The sequence below is a fragment of the Clarias gariepinus genome, chromosome 13 (assembly GCF_024256425.1).
Source record: "Clarias gariepinus isolate MV-2021 ecotype Netherlands chromosome 13, CGAR_prim_01v2, whole genome shotgun sequence".
Taxonomy (NCBI): domain Eukaryota; kingdom Metazoa; phylum Chordata; class Actinopteri; order Siluriformes; family Clariidae; genus Clarias; species Clarias gariepinus.
In genome coordinates, this window is record NC_071112.1 from 295001 (window position 1) to 310000 (window position 15000).

General features: G+C 40.6%; 1 protein-coding gene across 6 annotated transcripts in view; it reads right to left on the reverse strand.

Moving 5' to 3' along the window:
- Nucleotides 1–15000, reverse strand: part of myt1lb (myelin transcription factor 1-like, b) — a 117137-nt gene that overhangs the window by 67921 nt on the left and 34216 nt on the right. For 4 of the 6 annotated variants that reach the window (XM_053510093.1, XM_053510094.1, XM_053510096.1 and 1 more), the window contains exons 3-6: nt 14396–14521; nt 12567–12612; nt 12399–12432; nt 9889–9951 (exon numbers count right to left, since the gene is read on the reverse strand). In XM_053510093.1, coding sequence (XP_053366068.1) covers nt 9889–9951; nt 12399–12432; nt 12567–12612 — 143 coding nt within the window. In that variant the 5' untranslated portion in view covers nt 14396–14521. Of the gene's footprint in view, nt 1–9888; nt 9952–12398; nt 12433–12566; nt 12631–14395; nt 14522–15000 lie in introns of those variants that run through there. The other 2 variants (XM_053510095.1, XM_053510091.1) reach the window with 2 other exon arrangements.

A 15000-nucleotide genomic window follows, 5' to 3' on the forward strand; every position in this document is an offset into this window, starting at 1 on the left:
TTTTGCAGAATTCCTTCAACACTTCACCCCATCATAGACCAGTTTTATAAAACTTTACATCCTTTACATCCTTGTATTGAATACTTAGTTTCTATTTGTTTATTGATTAATTTCCACATCTGAGGTGTTGTCTGGTCTTCACTACGGCGTTGGAACACATGGAGGGTCTTTTGGGGCTCTAACCCGCGCGGCCCACCGCAGCTCCTCTTGCCCTACAGTGGCTTGGCACACAGAACCTAACACTCTACACACTCCATCTGTCTGTTTCTTTTATGGCCCATCTCAGAGAAATGTTTACTGTCAAAACTCATGATGAACTCAACCTGAATTAAACCTGTTTTAAAACTATCCTGTCAAAACTGACAAAAGTAATTCACTTATTAAATCAAATCTTAAAACAATGGTATAATTTCTTATTCTTGAATTGTATAATTGTGTAACTGGTTTCTTTTCATCTTTAACCAACTTACTCATTAAGCATTTAGTTTTTTTTTTTTTTTGGGGGGGGGGGGTGTCATTTTAATCTGAACTCACTTTGAAAAGGTTTAAACAAAAATCATAACTATTAAAATGTTTAAATGCCTCTTCCATCGTGGGTTTTTTTTTTTTTTTGCCCAACAATAAGACTTGATTAGACCCTCACTGCACTGCCAGTGTCTATTGTTAATAGATCCTCACTATGCAATTTTGCTTGCACCGTGCAGTCATTCAATCAAATTAAGCCTCCAATTAAATATGGAAATGTGGTTTGCAGTGGCAGGCTGTCTCAGAGGGGAGTTGATGGCATGTGACAGGGAGAGAGGGAGGGTGCTCTTTTTACATTTTGGTGGTGCTTGCGGAGCCTGTGGTGTGATCAATGTGACCTTATCGGGCCGTGCACATGGCACCGCTTCACTGGGTGAGGAGATGGGCTTCAGATGGCATCGTGAGGCTGCGTGCCGACGTGCCTGGCTAGCATGGCCTACATAGCTGCTCCCAGTTTATTGTGGAGCCTTCCACCCCCTCCACGTTCCCTGCGGCCAGAGAGGTGCAGTCTTCCGCTATCGTACCCCTGGCGCCTGCCCACCCGCCCACCTGCCTGCCCGCCCGCCAGGTTGGCTGCGTGCCAATGCTTTTAGTGAGTGCTATCTGTCAAGGTATGAATAATACAGCCCTGAGGCTGTCAGCGGAATCCAAATGAGGTATACATCAGGAGGAAAGCACTCGACTTTAGCACCCCGACACGCTCCTGCCAAGACAGGCAATTATTCAAACCCAGCTGCAACCACGGCAATCAAGAGCCTGGCACTGGTAGGGCTGTGCTTAGAACCGAAAGAAAGGCAAGAAAACAAACAAATCTAAATAAATATGTAGATAAAAAAGAGGCACCTAAAAATAAAAGGGGTCTGAAATGAATGGCATTTAATAAATGTCGAGGCTCGCCTCGTGTTTGACGCATTAAGTGGAGGCTCTGCTATGTCTCGTCAGTTTTAATTAGCACTCTTCAGTATGAGGAAGAATGTGATGGCTAGTGTGTGGGAGGGCGGAATCAAAGCGAAAAGCACTGGCATCACAAAATGCTATGGAGCAAGTGCAAAGCCAATCACAGCTTAAAGAAAGCACATAGGGTCATACTCCGACTCGTACACAGATTATTTCCAGATTAATGTGATACAGTATGCTGCTGGCTTTAAAAATGTTAAATAAGTGGAGTAACATGCATAGTGATTAAAATGGAAACTTGCAAACAAATTTCACAAAAAGGAAGCTTTTCCTACTCACACTGTATCATTCTGTACACAAACACCAACCCTGCTGCTCCTCAGAAGGATTAATAAGATGAAATATAGGATGTCTATCTGATATATAATATAATATAATATAATATAATATAATATAATATAATATAATATAATATAATATAATATAATATAATATAATATAATATAATATATACTGTACATGTAATAAAGGCAATGTGGAGATTCACACAGATTGAAGAGTCTATACTGGGCTGTTTTTGTCTGAGCCTAAAAGAGAAGGCAGGCAGGTAGAGAATGGTGGCTCTCTCATTATCTTTGCTTTCTCATTAACAAATAATAACAGTGATGCTTTGTTTTCTACCTCCCAACACATGCATTATTCATCTTTCACAGATTTGCTCATGACTCATTTATGGAGCAGCTTGTGCAGCCCAGAAACTAAATGTCACCCAAAACATCGCTGTCACACGGAGCTGCTGTTGCTCTGTGTGTGATGTGTATGCAATGTGTGTGTGTGTGTGTGTGTTGGGGCTTGGGGGGGGGGGGGGGGGGGGGGTATTCGTGTTGGTGTGTGTGTGTGTGTGTGTGTGTGTGTGTGTGTTTGGGTGTGTATGTACCTGCACCCTGTGTGTGCGCTCCCCGTCAGAACCGTGGGTGCTGTTGTTAATTCTATTTGTGTCTGAATTGTTTGTCTCTGAATAATGATGGAGAGTCTTGTTCTGCTGCGTCAATGCAAATGTGCTGAAACAAAAGGTACAGTGGATCCCAAGGTGTGCAATTTCAGTCCAACAATCATCAGGAATTCACTGGCAGGATGCTGATTTTAAGATGATGTGTGTTTCTGCCCATATTTACATACATGTGATGCAGAAAGCAGAAAGAAGTCAGCAAGGTTTGTGATGTGTAGATGTCCAACAAAGTCCAAACTACAGCTGTTGTGGGATGTGGTATTCCCAGGCTGCAGCGGTCAGGACCGACCAAAAGTCTCCCAAGAAAGGAAAACCGGTGGGTTTCATGGGCTCCCAAGACTGATGGATGTGCGTGCGTAGTGAAGGCTGGCCCAGTGTTGTCCAATCTGATAAAAGAGCTTCTGTATCTCAAACCGCTGAAAACGTTCATGCTGATTGTGAGAGAAAGGAGTCGGAACATTCAGTGCATCACAGTTTACTGTGTGTGTTGAGGTGCGTAGCGGCAGAGCAGTCAGACGGGCTGTTGATCCATGCCCACCGCTAACAGTGCCTACAATGGACACATAAACAGAAGTGGAACATGGAGCTGTGGACGAAGCTGGTCTGAGGTGGGCTGTGTGCGTCACATGGTGATGTTACTCTGACATCTTTAGCATCTTTCTAAACGTTGCTGTAGACTGAATACACAGAATTGCAGTGGCCTGTTTGAGCTGGTAGTGCGCTCTGACAAACTGCAAAAAATGTGGAATGGTTTAAGGAACTTGGCTTTAAAATCCCCCAGATTTCAATTCGATTAAATGTGCCGAGCAAACGAATCTGATCAGGAGACCCACCTCACGGCGTGTAGGACTTAAACAATCTGCTCTTCATGTCTTTTGCCAAATACCAAATGTGTCCACAAGAGGAACCTGCACAATATTAGGCAGGTGGTTTTAGTATCAGGGCAGGTTGGTGTATAAACCATATCTCATGACTTAGTATTTATTCAAATATATGAAAAATGAGTAGCTTAAATGAATGAGTGAAAAAACGCTGCAAATGCGTTGTTTATTTTCACACGATGCCACATGATCGTCATATCTGTCTGCTCACCTGCATTAAAGTTTCCGACTTGCATGAATTTCCAGAAAAAAAGAACAAAAAAATACATTTGATATACAGTCTGTGTTCATCTCATTTTAGGGCACATCTTAATATTTTTAATTAAAAATAATGGCTTCATATTCAGTTAAACCCCAATATGAAGAAAAAAAAAATCTAAAGAAGCAAACAAAACTATGAGTGTTTTCTATTTCCTCCACTCCTGCATGCACGCGCTAATCCATTTAAACCCGAAATCATATCTAACATAATCCCCTCTGGTTACAGTTACGTCTTATCGTGGTTTGCGTGATGTAGTGTGATGGTATCGGGGTGTAAAGGTGAGAGTGAGGATAGTGCAGGGCGTAACTAATCCTTCTGATCATCAGCATGCCGCCGGGGCCTACCTGTTCCTCTCCTCCCCCTCCTCCTCCTCCTCTCCTCTCATTTTAGATATGTTTGTCATTCATCATCTCCTTGTTCTTCTCATACTGAGCCAAAGGCCTTTCAGAGTGGTAATTTGTCTCCAGAGGCGGCTGTAATTCCACTGCTAGCTCAGAGGGGCGTGTTGACCATCAGGTACAGGAGAGAAAATTTGTCAGTCATGTAGCCTAGAGTAAATTGGGCCTCGGCTGAAAGTAATTATTAAGCGCGGCTCTGAGTGGGTGGACTGCAGCTGAGCAAAAGAGCCAGCTATGTCAATGCTTCAGAACTAGAGAGGCTGTTTCATAAGGTTTGTTTGAGGGCTTCGGCTATAGGAATAATTCTTAACAAGGACATCAAACACAATCATCTGCTTTGTTAGCATAGAGATTAGGAATTACAGCATGCTCTATAGCGATTATACACTCGAATACAGTAAATATAAAGACTTTATATGTAAAGAAGTTTTATTTATGTACTAGATAGTAATATTAAGGTAACGGTTGTTTATAAGCATTGTGGACTCGCACCTCCAGGGTCAAGTGTTCGAGTCCCAGTCGTGTCCGTGTGGGTAAAGTTTTCATATTTACATTTAGGCATTTGGCAGACGCTCTTATCCAAAGCGACTTACATTTTTATCTCATTACACATCTGAGCAGTTAAGGGCCTCACTCAAGGACCCAACAATGGCAACCTGGTGGTTGTGGGGTTTGAACCTGGGATCTTCTGAACCATACTCCAATGCTTTAACCACTGAGCTACCCCCAGTTCATTTAAACCCCGTGCTTGGTGGGTCACTGGGTGACCTGGTTTCCTCCCACAGTCCAAGGGTAGGGTGACTGGGAGAGTGAGATTGAGTGATTGTTATTATCAACAGGAACGATCCTCAACATTCGGGTTAACTATAAATGAATTTCTGATTATTTTCAGGATGTGTAGAAGCATGCAGGGTTCCTATTCGTCCGTTATTTTGGCAAAACCATTATTTTCATTTATAATGGCTAAAAATAAAAATTACGGTAATCCAAAAACTTTGGCCAAGAAAAGGCAGAGCAGAGGCTCTCTAGGGAGAAGCAAAAACGGAGTAAAATGTATCTGAAGTGCTCTGAGGGAATAAGCCCACTACAAACCTCTTGATATGAATAAAGATGCCACTTGGCTCTGCGCTCACTGCAGTCATTGTAAATATCCCCTGACTATTTGTATGGACCAAAATAAAGAAGCTAATGACATACATTCAGCAAGCATGTGAATGAAGTCATGGATGAGGAGCGTATCACACACATAGCCAAGTGAAAAGTGTCAAAAGGACTAATTAACATATTAATGATGCCACCTTCCTACAGCAGCTTCTGTCGGATAGTCAAAACACTTTGATAAGCATGCAAATGAGGACCACAGAAGAAATTAGCTCGACCATGAATGGGGGTGGGGGGGTGAGGTGATGGATTGAATGTTAGCTTTATTTATCTTTAATTATCTGGCAAACGGTGGGTGGTGGATCCTGAGTATTGGAGAGGTTGAGAGTGAAGTGCATGTTATCTTTTCTCTCGTTCTCTTTTCTGTCTCGTCCTTTCTCACTTCTCTCCCCGCTCCCCATCCCGAGATGGAAATCGATACGGCCGCGGGCCTGGCCGTCCATCAACGGTACAGTGACAATCAAAATAACCGCTAGGCTGTGGGATTTGCGATTGGCAGATTTAGATCGATTCTATGATGGCACGGTTGAGACAAGGACAGGTGATAATACAACACACTGGGATTTGATTCGCTGCCCAGCCAGAGGAGAAGGCTATGAGAAATCCCTGCAAGCTCAATTCAAGCACTGACCAGCTTTAGATAGAGTCTGAGTGGACAATTAGAGTTTGTGTTCTTATGTACACGGACGTTGATTTGCAGGGGTTTGAATTCTCTCTTTACGGAGCCAGTACAGACCAAACAGGGTGTACGTTCCTCAAACATTGTGGATTAATTAATATAATTCTAACACTATTATACACCTTTGATAGACGTTTGTTGCATCTACAGTGCTGCGTCATTCTGCACATCTCCAAAACCCCGCTTTTATAGCTTCACAATCCTTCTGAATCATTATAAACATAAAAATAATCGCTATATTGATTTTACTGCTCCGTTATTCTTAGTGTTCTACAGATTCCTCAGACATTTCATAATTAACTTTAGCACTCGTTGCTCTCTCTTTTCTTTTTCTTTCTTTTTTTGTAGCAGAGCTACGACTGCATTAGTTATAATTCCGGAGAGCTGTTAAATTTAGGACGAGTTTATTCATCTTCCTGATAGAAGCGGTAGCTGTACATCACCGGTTTATATAGAAACAACTTTCTATAATGTGCACTAAAACAAGCTCGCAGTCATTTAATAACAACTTACATAAGGTTTTGTCTTGAGGATGCCTAACCATTAAAGATTGAAAAACATGCCGTGGATTAAAATCTTCCCGTATAAAGACATTTATATAATATTTAAATTTAATTCAATTTAATTTATATAGCAACTTTTGATCATTGTCTCCAGAAGTATAAGAAATATATAATATTGTAATTAAAAATAATCACAGAGGGAGTCTCCAGTGTCAGCAATTTGTAAACATTTCAGGATGAAAGTCAGTCTACGACTGTTATGCAAAATCCTTTTCTAATAGAAAAATCATCCATAATTATTAATACACCAATCAGCCATAACATTATGACGACTGACGGGTGAAGTGAATGACTGTGATTATCTCGTTACAGTGGCGGCGGGAAGTGGGTGTGATATAATACACAGAAAGTGAATGTTTTGTGCCTGAAGTTGATGTGTTGGAAGCAGAAAAAATGGGCAAGCATGAAGATTTAATCAACTTTTACATGAACCAAATTGTCATGTCTAGATGACGGGTTGCCATGATCAGGACCTACCAAAAGTAACCCAAGGAAGACTGGCCCAGGTAGTCAGATCCAGTTACTGTGACTTAAACTGGCCAAAAAAGTTCATGTCCCCAGTCCCACCAAAAGCACCTTCAGTGGGGATGTGAGCATCGCAACTGGACCATGGACCAATGGAAGAAGAATACTTTTCCTTGTACATCATGTGGATAGTCAGGTACATGTCCATCGTTAGGCTGTGGAAGAGATGGCACCAGGATGCACTATGGAAAGAAGACGAGTGGGCGAAGACAGTGTGATGGTCTGGGCGATGTTCTGCTGGACAACTTCAGGTCCTGCTGTTCATGTGGATGCTACTCTGACACACACCACTTACCTGAACACTGCTACAGCCCTACACCCCTTCATGGAGACAGTGTTCCCTGATGGATATCAGTGTCCTATTTCAGCAGGATAACACACCCTGACACACTACACACACTCTTTAGAAATAGTTTGAGCAACACAACAATGAGCTTGAGGTGTTGGCTCGGCCTCCAAAGTCTCCAGATCTTAATCCAATGAGGCATCTGTGGGACCTGCTGGAGAAACATCTGATCCCTGTAGAGGATACTCACAACCTACAGGACTTAAAGGTTCTGCTAATGATGGTTTGGTGCCAGATACCACACACACACGCACACACACATACACACACACACACACACACACACACACACACACACACACACACACACCTTCAGAAGGGTCAGGGCTGTTTTGGGGGCAAGAAGGTGAAGTTCTTTATATCAGGCATTTAGTTATAATGTTATGGCTGTTATCTCGACTTTGAATCTTCGTGAAGGAAAAATATCTTAAAGCTGTATAAAGGGTTCATGTGGAGAAATGAATATTTCCACCGTCACTAAAGAAATGCAAAAACAAACAGAGGTTTCCTGTTATTTAACCAAAAAAAAAATGTTCTTTAAAGTGGTATTTTTTCTAAGATCTAAAAGAGCAGTCTCCAGTGTCAGCGCTTTGTAAAGGTGAGTAAGAACATGTTCCTCCATGGAAGAATGATCAGAACAAGAGCCCTTCTGGTTTCTCTGTAACATGACTAGCTACGTTTTTAATCCAATTAAATTTAGGAAAAAAGAAACGAGGAGAAGCTGGTAACAGACACGAGTTTGTCTGGAGGATGTCTTACAGCATTTATCATTACAGAAATAGTTAAAAGTATGATGTGTTGTTTTTATTACATACAAATTGGTTCCATGAGCAAATTGTTGTCATATAAAAGGAATTAAAATCTTTCAAGACATGCTGTTAAAAGAAATAAATCAACTTTATCTTGGAGGGAAACAGTAACTCTGCGTCTCGCCCTGATATTGTGGATCATCTTCCTGTTACAATGCTGTTGTTCAGCTGCAACCAGTGATTTAACCCGAACTCATGCAGTGTGCAGCTTCTCATTTCTGAAACTATCATGTCAGAAGACACATAATGTGGGTGAAGATGTGCTGAAGGGTCACATTATTGTCCTGCATCAAGCAAAGAAAACAACTAAAGAGACTTTTATTATTAAAACCTGGCAGGATTGTAAGGAGACATCATGTTCAAAGAAGGAATCTGGTCAGAGAAACATCCTGGATAAACACGATCACTTAAACACAAAAAGTTAAAAATACAACAATAGAACTTATGTTTAATAATTAAAGTTTGGTAAAGACTGGACTTTGGAGCGATGGAGAAAGGTCATGTGACCTGATGAGTCCAGAATGAGCCTATTCCAGAGCGATGGGCGTGTCAGGGTGAGAAGGGGGTGAGATGAAGTGATGCACTGATCATGCCTGGTGCCTTCTGTAGCCCGTGGAGCTGTTTCTATTGGTCAGGTCTAGACATAACAACGGCCACGGAACATCGGGTACTGAATGACCAGGTTATCACATCCATGGGGGTGAGCGTGAGACGTCATTCTCACAGCACGGAGATGTTGAGAAGGTTTGGGATGTGCTGCAGAAGGACTCACGCATCAGTCCGACTGAGACGGAGGATTCGGAGATAAATCAAAGCAAAACAAATGTTGTGACTTTGCATAAGCCTTTCAACACTTTGCCTCAGCTGTAATCAAAGCAAAATGAGGTCCAACAAAATATGAAAGTTTTTTTGTTTAGTTTTTTTTTTGCCCAGCCAGTGAATTCATTACTGAAAACATTGATTTCACATTTTGGAACAGTACTGTGTATTCTGAATACTAACATGGGCTTTTTCAAGCATTAGAAAAGTTTAAAACTGGCGTTTGTTTTATCACAAATACAATCATTCTGCAACGGTGCTCGTCAGTCAGAAGAAGATCATTTAGCGTGATCACTAGTGTCCTTCATGTGGATTATTTTCTACATACTAATCGAAATTTCCATGTTCACACTGTACATTAATCACGTAATAATTTTGTCTGCAGAAGTGGTACTGTACCATCTGCCTGTCACTCATATATGATGTTTAAATGTTGAATTTAATACTGACTGTCAAATTATCATTTTTCCCCCAAACTGTAAGCTAAAGCAGAACATATCTATAGCTCTTCTGCAAACACACACACACACACACACACACACACACACACACACACACACACACACACACACACACACACACACACACACATCCCGAAAAAAACATGTCTGACCATTAATATGCAAATTGTACTGAACTGTGCAGGAATATTTATGCAGTGAACTGCCTTGAAACTTCCCAGAGAAAATATTTTGCATCATAAAGCCAAGTGCAGGGTTTATGTGGAGAAATGTATATTTTCCTCAGTCAATGAGGTTCTGAGCCTGTAAAAATGCCAGAAAGGAACTGCTGGTAATTTCTCCTTGAGATGTGATTAGGGCACAGAGGCAAGAAGAGAGCCTCATTTTAGACCAATGGCTTATAGGAAATACTGAGATATGGTGGTGCATTTTGAACAATGGAGCTTAAAACGCCATGCAGGACTGAGGACCATAGAGTCCCGAACCACTGCATGCTGCATGTGCAGACTGTTTATCAATCAGCAATGTAATGAGTAAAGTTCGCACCCTTTACCTTTGATGTCTTGCATATTTTCCACTGACATGCCCACTCCCATCGCAATGCAGCGCTGGGCAGCTAAATAAGAAATAAAAATGCATGTTGGGTACTTGGCTGACCTCCACTCCTGTACGAGCACATACAGTACAGTACCAGGCAATCGTTCAATTAGACACACTCCCACTAATACAATCTTTTTAGTTCTGTGATTTTCTAGAACAATACAAGAGATTTCCAAACTATGAAATAACACATATGGCATTAGGTAATTAAGTAGCAACAACAACAACAACAACAACAACAACAACAGTTGTTATTTTAAGATACAAAAGCTGTTCAGCTGTTCTGGAAAAGTTCTTGCAGGAACATGCCTTTAGCATTGTTTAAGTGTAGAAAGTAATAAAAATCAAGATAGACCATAGAAGGGGTGTCCAAACTTTTGACGGGTAGTGTACATGCATATTGCATTGGATATGTCTGAATGTGTCTCTCTGTGCACAAGGTAATCGATTCACTTTATTTCCTGAAGTTACATACTGTATCTCATATGATTGCTGCTCCGTATCTCCTCAGTCCAGATACCAGTGCAAAGTCAAATTGCATTTATTCTGCCCGCTATCTCATCTCTAGAGCTCTCCAGCACTGATCACATTTTATTGGCATTATAGATGCCTCACCCTGTAGCTAGCCTTCATATTGATCAGCTGATTAATTGCTATCTTTGGGCAGCAGAATCAACCGAAGAGAAGAGCAGGGTTTTGACATGATGCTGGTTGGTGCAGAGTTATATATAGGGGGCAGTGCCTTCTGATAGCTGAACCAGTGAATCTGTGTATATACTGTATACTGTATATATTTGATCATAGTTTCCCACTGCAGTCAGTTTGTCAAGAACTTATCAGAATAAAAACTAGCAATTCATAGCTTGATGGAAAATACAGCATCATTATTTTCAGATACAATAGACAGATGAAGGACGAACAGCCTCACAGCACCACCTCATCTCCGCCGACGCTGTAGTGATCAAAGGAATCAACAAGCTCGCTGGGTCAACACCAGGCACTGATCATCTTATAGAGCAAGCTATAATGTTTTCTTCTTCTTTTTTATTTTTATAAATTGTAAATTATAGCTATCAAAAGTACTTATAGTTACTCATTTAAAATAACATTACGGCAAATATGCTTATCTTACAAAACGTTCAGCTGAAATGTCTGGGGAAAGTTTGTGTTTCGTAGAACACAACAGAAATGTTTACTGGCAGGGATGAAGGAGCACGTTTTTAAGGAGCACATATTTGGGGTCAGTTAAGGTCTTGGCCAAGATATATTTTAAGGAGTTTGACAATTTATAAGCATTTAACATTTTAAAAATAATTTAATATTTGAATAAATTCTAAATCAAAAACTGACCCATCAATTAAATTAATGTAATCGACCAACAAGAGATCAATTCCCCTGCATAAGCAATTCAGTCACACAGAGCTCTATGTGATGGGAAAAACAATAATTCATCTTCAGGAGCCACTTGGTCAAGGTCTTGGTAGATCTGGAGCCTGTACGATGGGTGTGATGTGGGTAAATGCCAAGCGGGGCGTATACACACCGTACAGTACACACTCACAACCAGTTGATCTATACCCGTTTTTTGGTTGGTGCGAGAAAACCAGACAGCTGTGCCTATATGAGGAGAAGTTACAGACAGTAACCCAAGCTCAAGGTTGAACCAGATATCTGCAGCTCTGAGGCAGTAATGCTACTCGCTAAACCTCCGCGCCTCCCGCTGAGTCTAATGTTTTACATTTAAGTCAATACGGAATTAACCAACACAAGAGAATGTTTTCACCGACATCCAGTGCAATCAAATACCTGCTTTTTTTAACAGTGTCCAGTGTGTACAGCGTATAGGTGTGTATGTACACACACTTCCTACTAAGTGTTCGGAGGCATATTGTCATTATAACAATGAGACACTTTCCAGCAGCTGATATATTCTTTTTCATCACGCTCATGATCCTCCCTTGCATTTACAGTAGGTCAAACTTATTTGCTTTATGCCTGTTTGTTCTGCCGGTGCTGTTTCATCTCTCAAGCTCAGTGGGTGCCAAATCTTGTAAAAGTGCAATTCACTCCTATTACCAAGTTAACCTTTTGTCAAAGACTTCATTAATCATGCTTTCACAAACAGAATTATTAAAATGCTATTGCGAAACGTAATGATACAGCACTCAGCCTTCCAACTACAACAGTGTTGCCTTTCCTGGAGCAAACAAGACTGTTTCAGCCAGCACTCACGGTGGTTACTCACATGAATTGATAATTTTATCTTCCGAGAATATGCCTTTTTTTTCCACCTAGATTCTCTTAGCTGATAAAAGAAAGATGAATCCAGGCTAAAAGGGGCAGCCTAAAGAATCAGCCATCTCCGTGTCTCTGTGCTGCATTACTCCATGAAAAAGGGCTTCATTCTCATAAAATGCAGGACTGTAGGTTAGCGTATATGCCGTGGCCTTCAAGATTACTGACCTGAACAGCTCTGGTATTGCTGGTTCCACGGGCACTAGTGGACAGTAAAAGAAAGGGCAGAAAAATAAGAGAGATTAGAGATGGTGACTTCTCCAACATAAATGGTGCGAAATGCATTTTCACTGCACTGAGATGTTGTAGGGTTAGAAAAATAGGTCCTGAAATTACCTTTCGAGCGTGTGCGATGGCGCTTGTCTGCTACATCCACCTCCATCTGGTGAGATGTGATCATAGTGTTAGTGCCAGATATAGCTACACCCTTCTAGTACTGTAGGTAGATATTTAATCTGCACACGTGACTGAATACACAGGGAGTGTAAAGAACTGGGAAGGTAAAGTGGCACTAATGCTTAATTGGGTTGCCTTTTTTTAATTCCTGCAGGTCAGTTCTCAGACAATCGTGGCCTGCTTTTAAATAATAAAACACCTTTCGCCAACAATTATAGCACATAGATTAAAGCATTTAACACATACAATGTAAGTTAATGGTTGCTGTGTTAGTACCTGTGTATGAGATAAAAAAAATACATGCTAAAGTATGCAACAATAAAAACGTTAAACCTGTCCAGCTTGTTAATGTGACATGCAGTGGTAAGACGGAGTAATTAAAGAATGTGGCTAGAATGTTCAAAGTAAAAACCAAGTAACCTGAGGATGATGAGCGCTTCATCTTATTACTATTCTGGGTTTAACCCTGATTCAGGACATATCTATATATCTATATATGGTACTTCATGGACCTTGATTGTGAATCAGTTTTGTCTGGTTAATGACCGTATGGAGTACAGAAGAGTGACTTTATCCTTCATGAGCTTCTGTAAGGCTGCATATGTTAGTCAAAGGTCCACCATGATTACTGTTATAGAGAAATAATAGAAGGATGTCTAGCCATTACATGTCATGAGTGCAAACTGAGTTCGAACACAACGTCAAAGAAACCTCAGAATCAGTGCACACTGTCATGGATATTCACTATCAGTCAAAAGTTTGTACACCCCTTATTCTAACCCCATGTTCTTACCTGATGTTTATTTCTTTCTACACTGTAAAACAATACTGAAGGCGTTTCTCCAAAACACACAATAATCTCCTCTGAACAGTTGATATTGAGATGTTTATCTGCTCCTTCTGCTCTGTAAAGCTTCATAACGGCTCTAATCTGAGGTGCTGGTTGTTAATTGGTGATTTCTGAGGCTGGTGACTCTAAATGAACTTCTCCTCTGCAGCAGAGCTCAGTTTTGGTCTTGTTTTCCTGGGAAGGTCTTCATGAGAAACAGTTTCATCATGGAGCTCGATGGGTTTTACAAAAACACTCGACACGATACTGTTCCTGTAGAAACTGATCCAGAACAGCTGAGCTTCATGTGTCTTTAACTGACTGTTAGTGTTGAAACTAAATCACCAGATCTCTTATTCCATATGTGCTATTTCATAGATTTGAAATCTCCAGTATTGTTCTAAAATGTAGAAAAATGTAATCCAAACCTGTGTCCAAACTTTTGACTGGTACTGTAGACTGTAGAATGCTATTGTAGCCAGTATAAAGAGTAAACTCATGTGCATGTACAGTCGTGTTCGTTTTCTTGGTCAGTCTGCTGGTTTAATGATTAAATAAACCATTCTATTAGACAGTGTCGTGTATAATGTAGATATGTTATATTCACTGGAACATACTGTATATTATACTGTATAATAAATAAACTTGATTACTGAACACATTCGAAAGCATTTTGAATAATCAGTGTAAAGTCAAAATGTCACTATACTAATGCTGGCGGGGGGGGGGGGGAATGGGGGGGGGTTACTGATATTTACCCTCCCAATTTTTTTTTACTAATTATAATAATGAGGTCCATTTGAATTCCCTGAGGAACACTAGAAGAGGATTTATAAAGGAAGTTTCCTTTGACGTGAGTCTCATTATGCTGTGGAGCGACAGGCAGCTCGGCCTGATGATGGTGAAGCAGACAGATTTCTTCTTATGCTAAAAATATTACCTGATATGAATGCAGGTTTAATTGCTCTTTGGTCCAGACCTTCAGTTGATCCTTGGCCCACGGTGGTAAACTTCCGATAAGAACCACCCCATCAAGGGTTCACCGCTCCTTCTTTAGTTTCATTTTCTGAAATTTACAAAAATATATATGCAATTATACATTTAAATCTGCATGGAAATCACATTTACTCTGTGAAGCATGCCATATCAGCTTCCTTCTCTTGTTCTCTCTCCTGACACACACACACACACACACACACACACACACACACACACACACACACACACACACACACACACACACACTCTCTCTCTCTCTCTCATCATGAGCCATAAAAAGTACAGGCTAAAATCACAGAAGCTTGCATGGATCATTAGCTAAATTTGTTCTCCTTTCCTGTAGAATATGATAGATTCAGCTAATTGCTGCTTTTGCCAGCTCTGTTTCAAAGTGCAATAATCAGCGATCGAGGGGGAAGAAACATTATGTCTTTCACATTCAATATACATTAATGCTACAAAGACTTTAGGTAACAATTTCTATGAAGTCCATTTTTATAAATCCCTAAAACTCATGACAATAATTTTAGTAAATGATTTATAGAT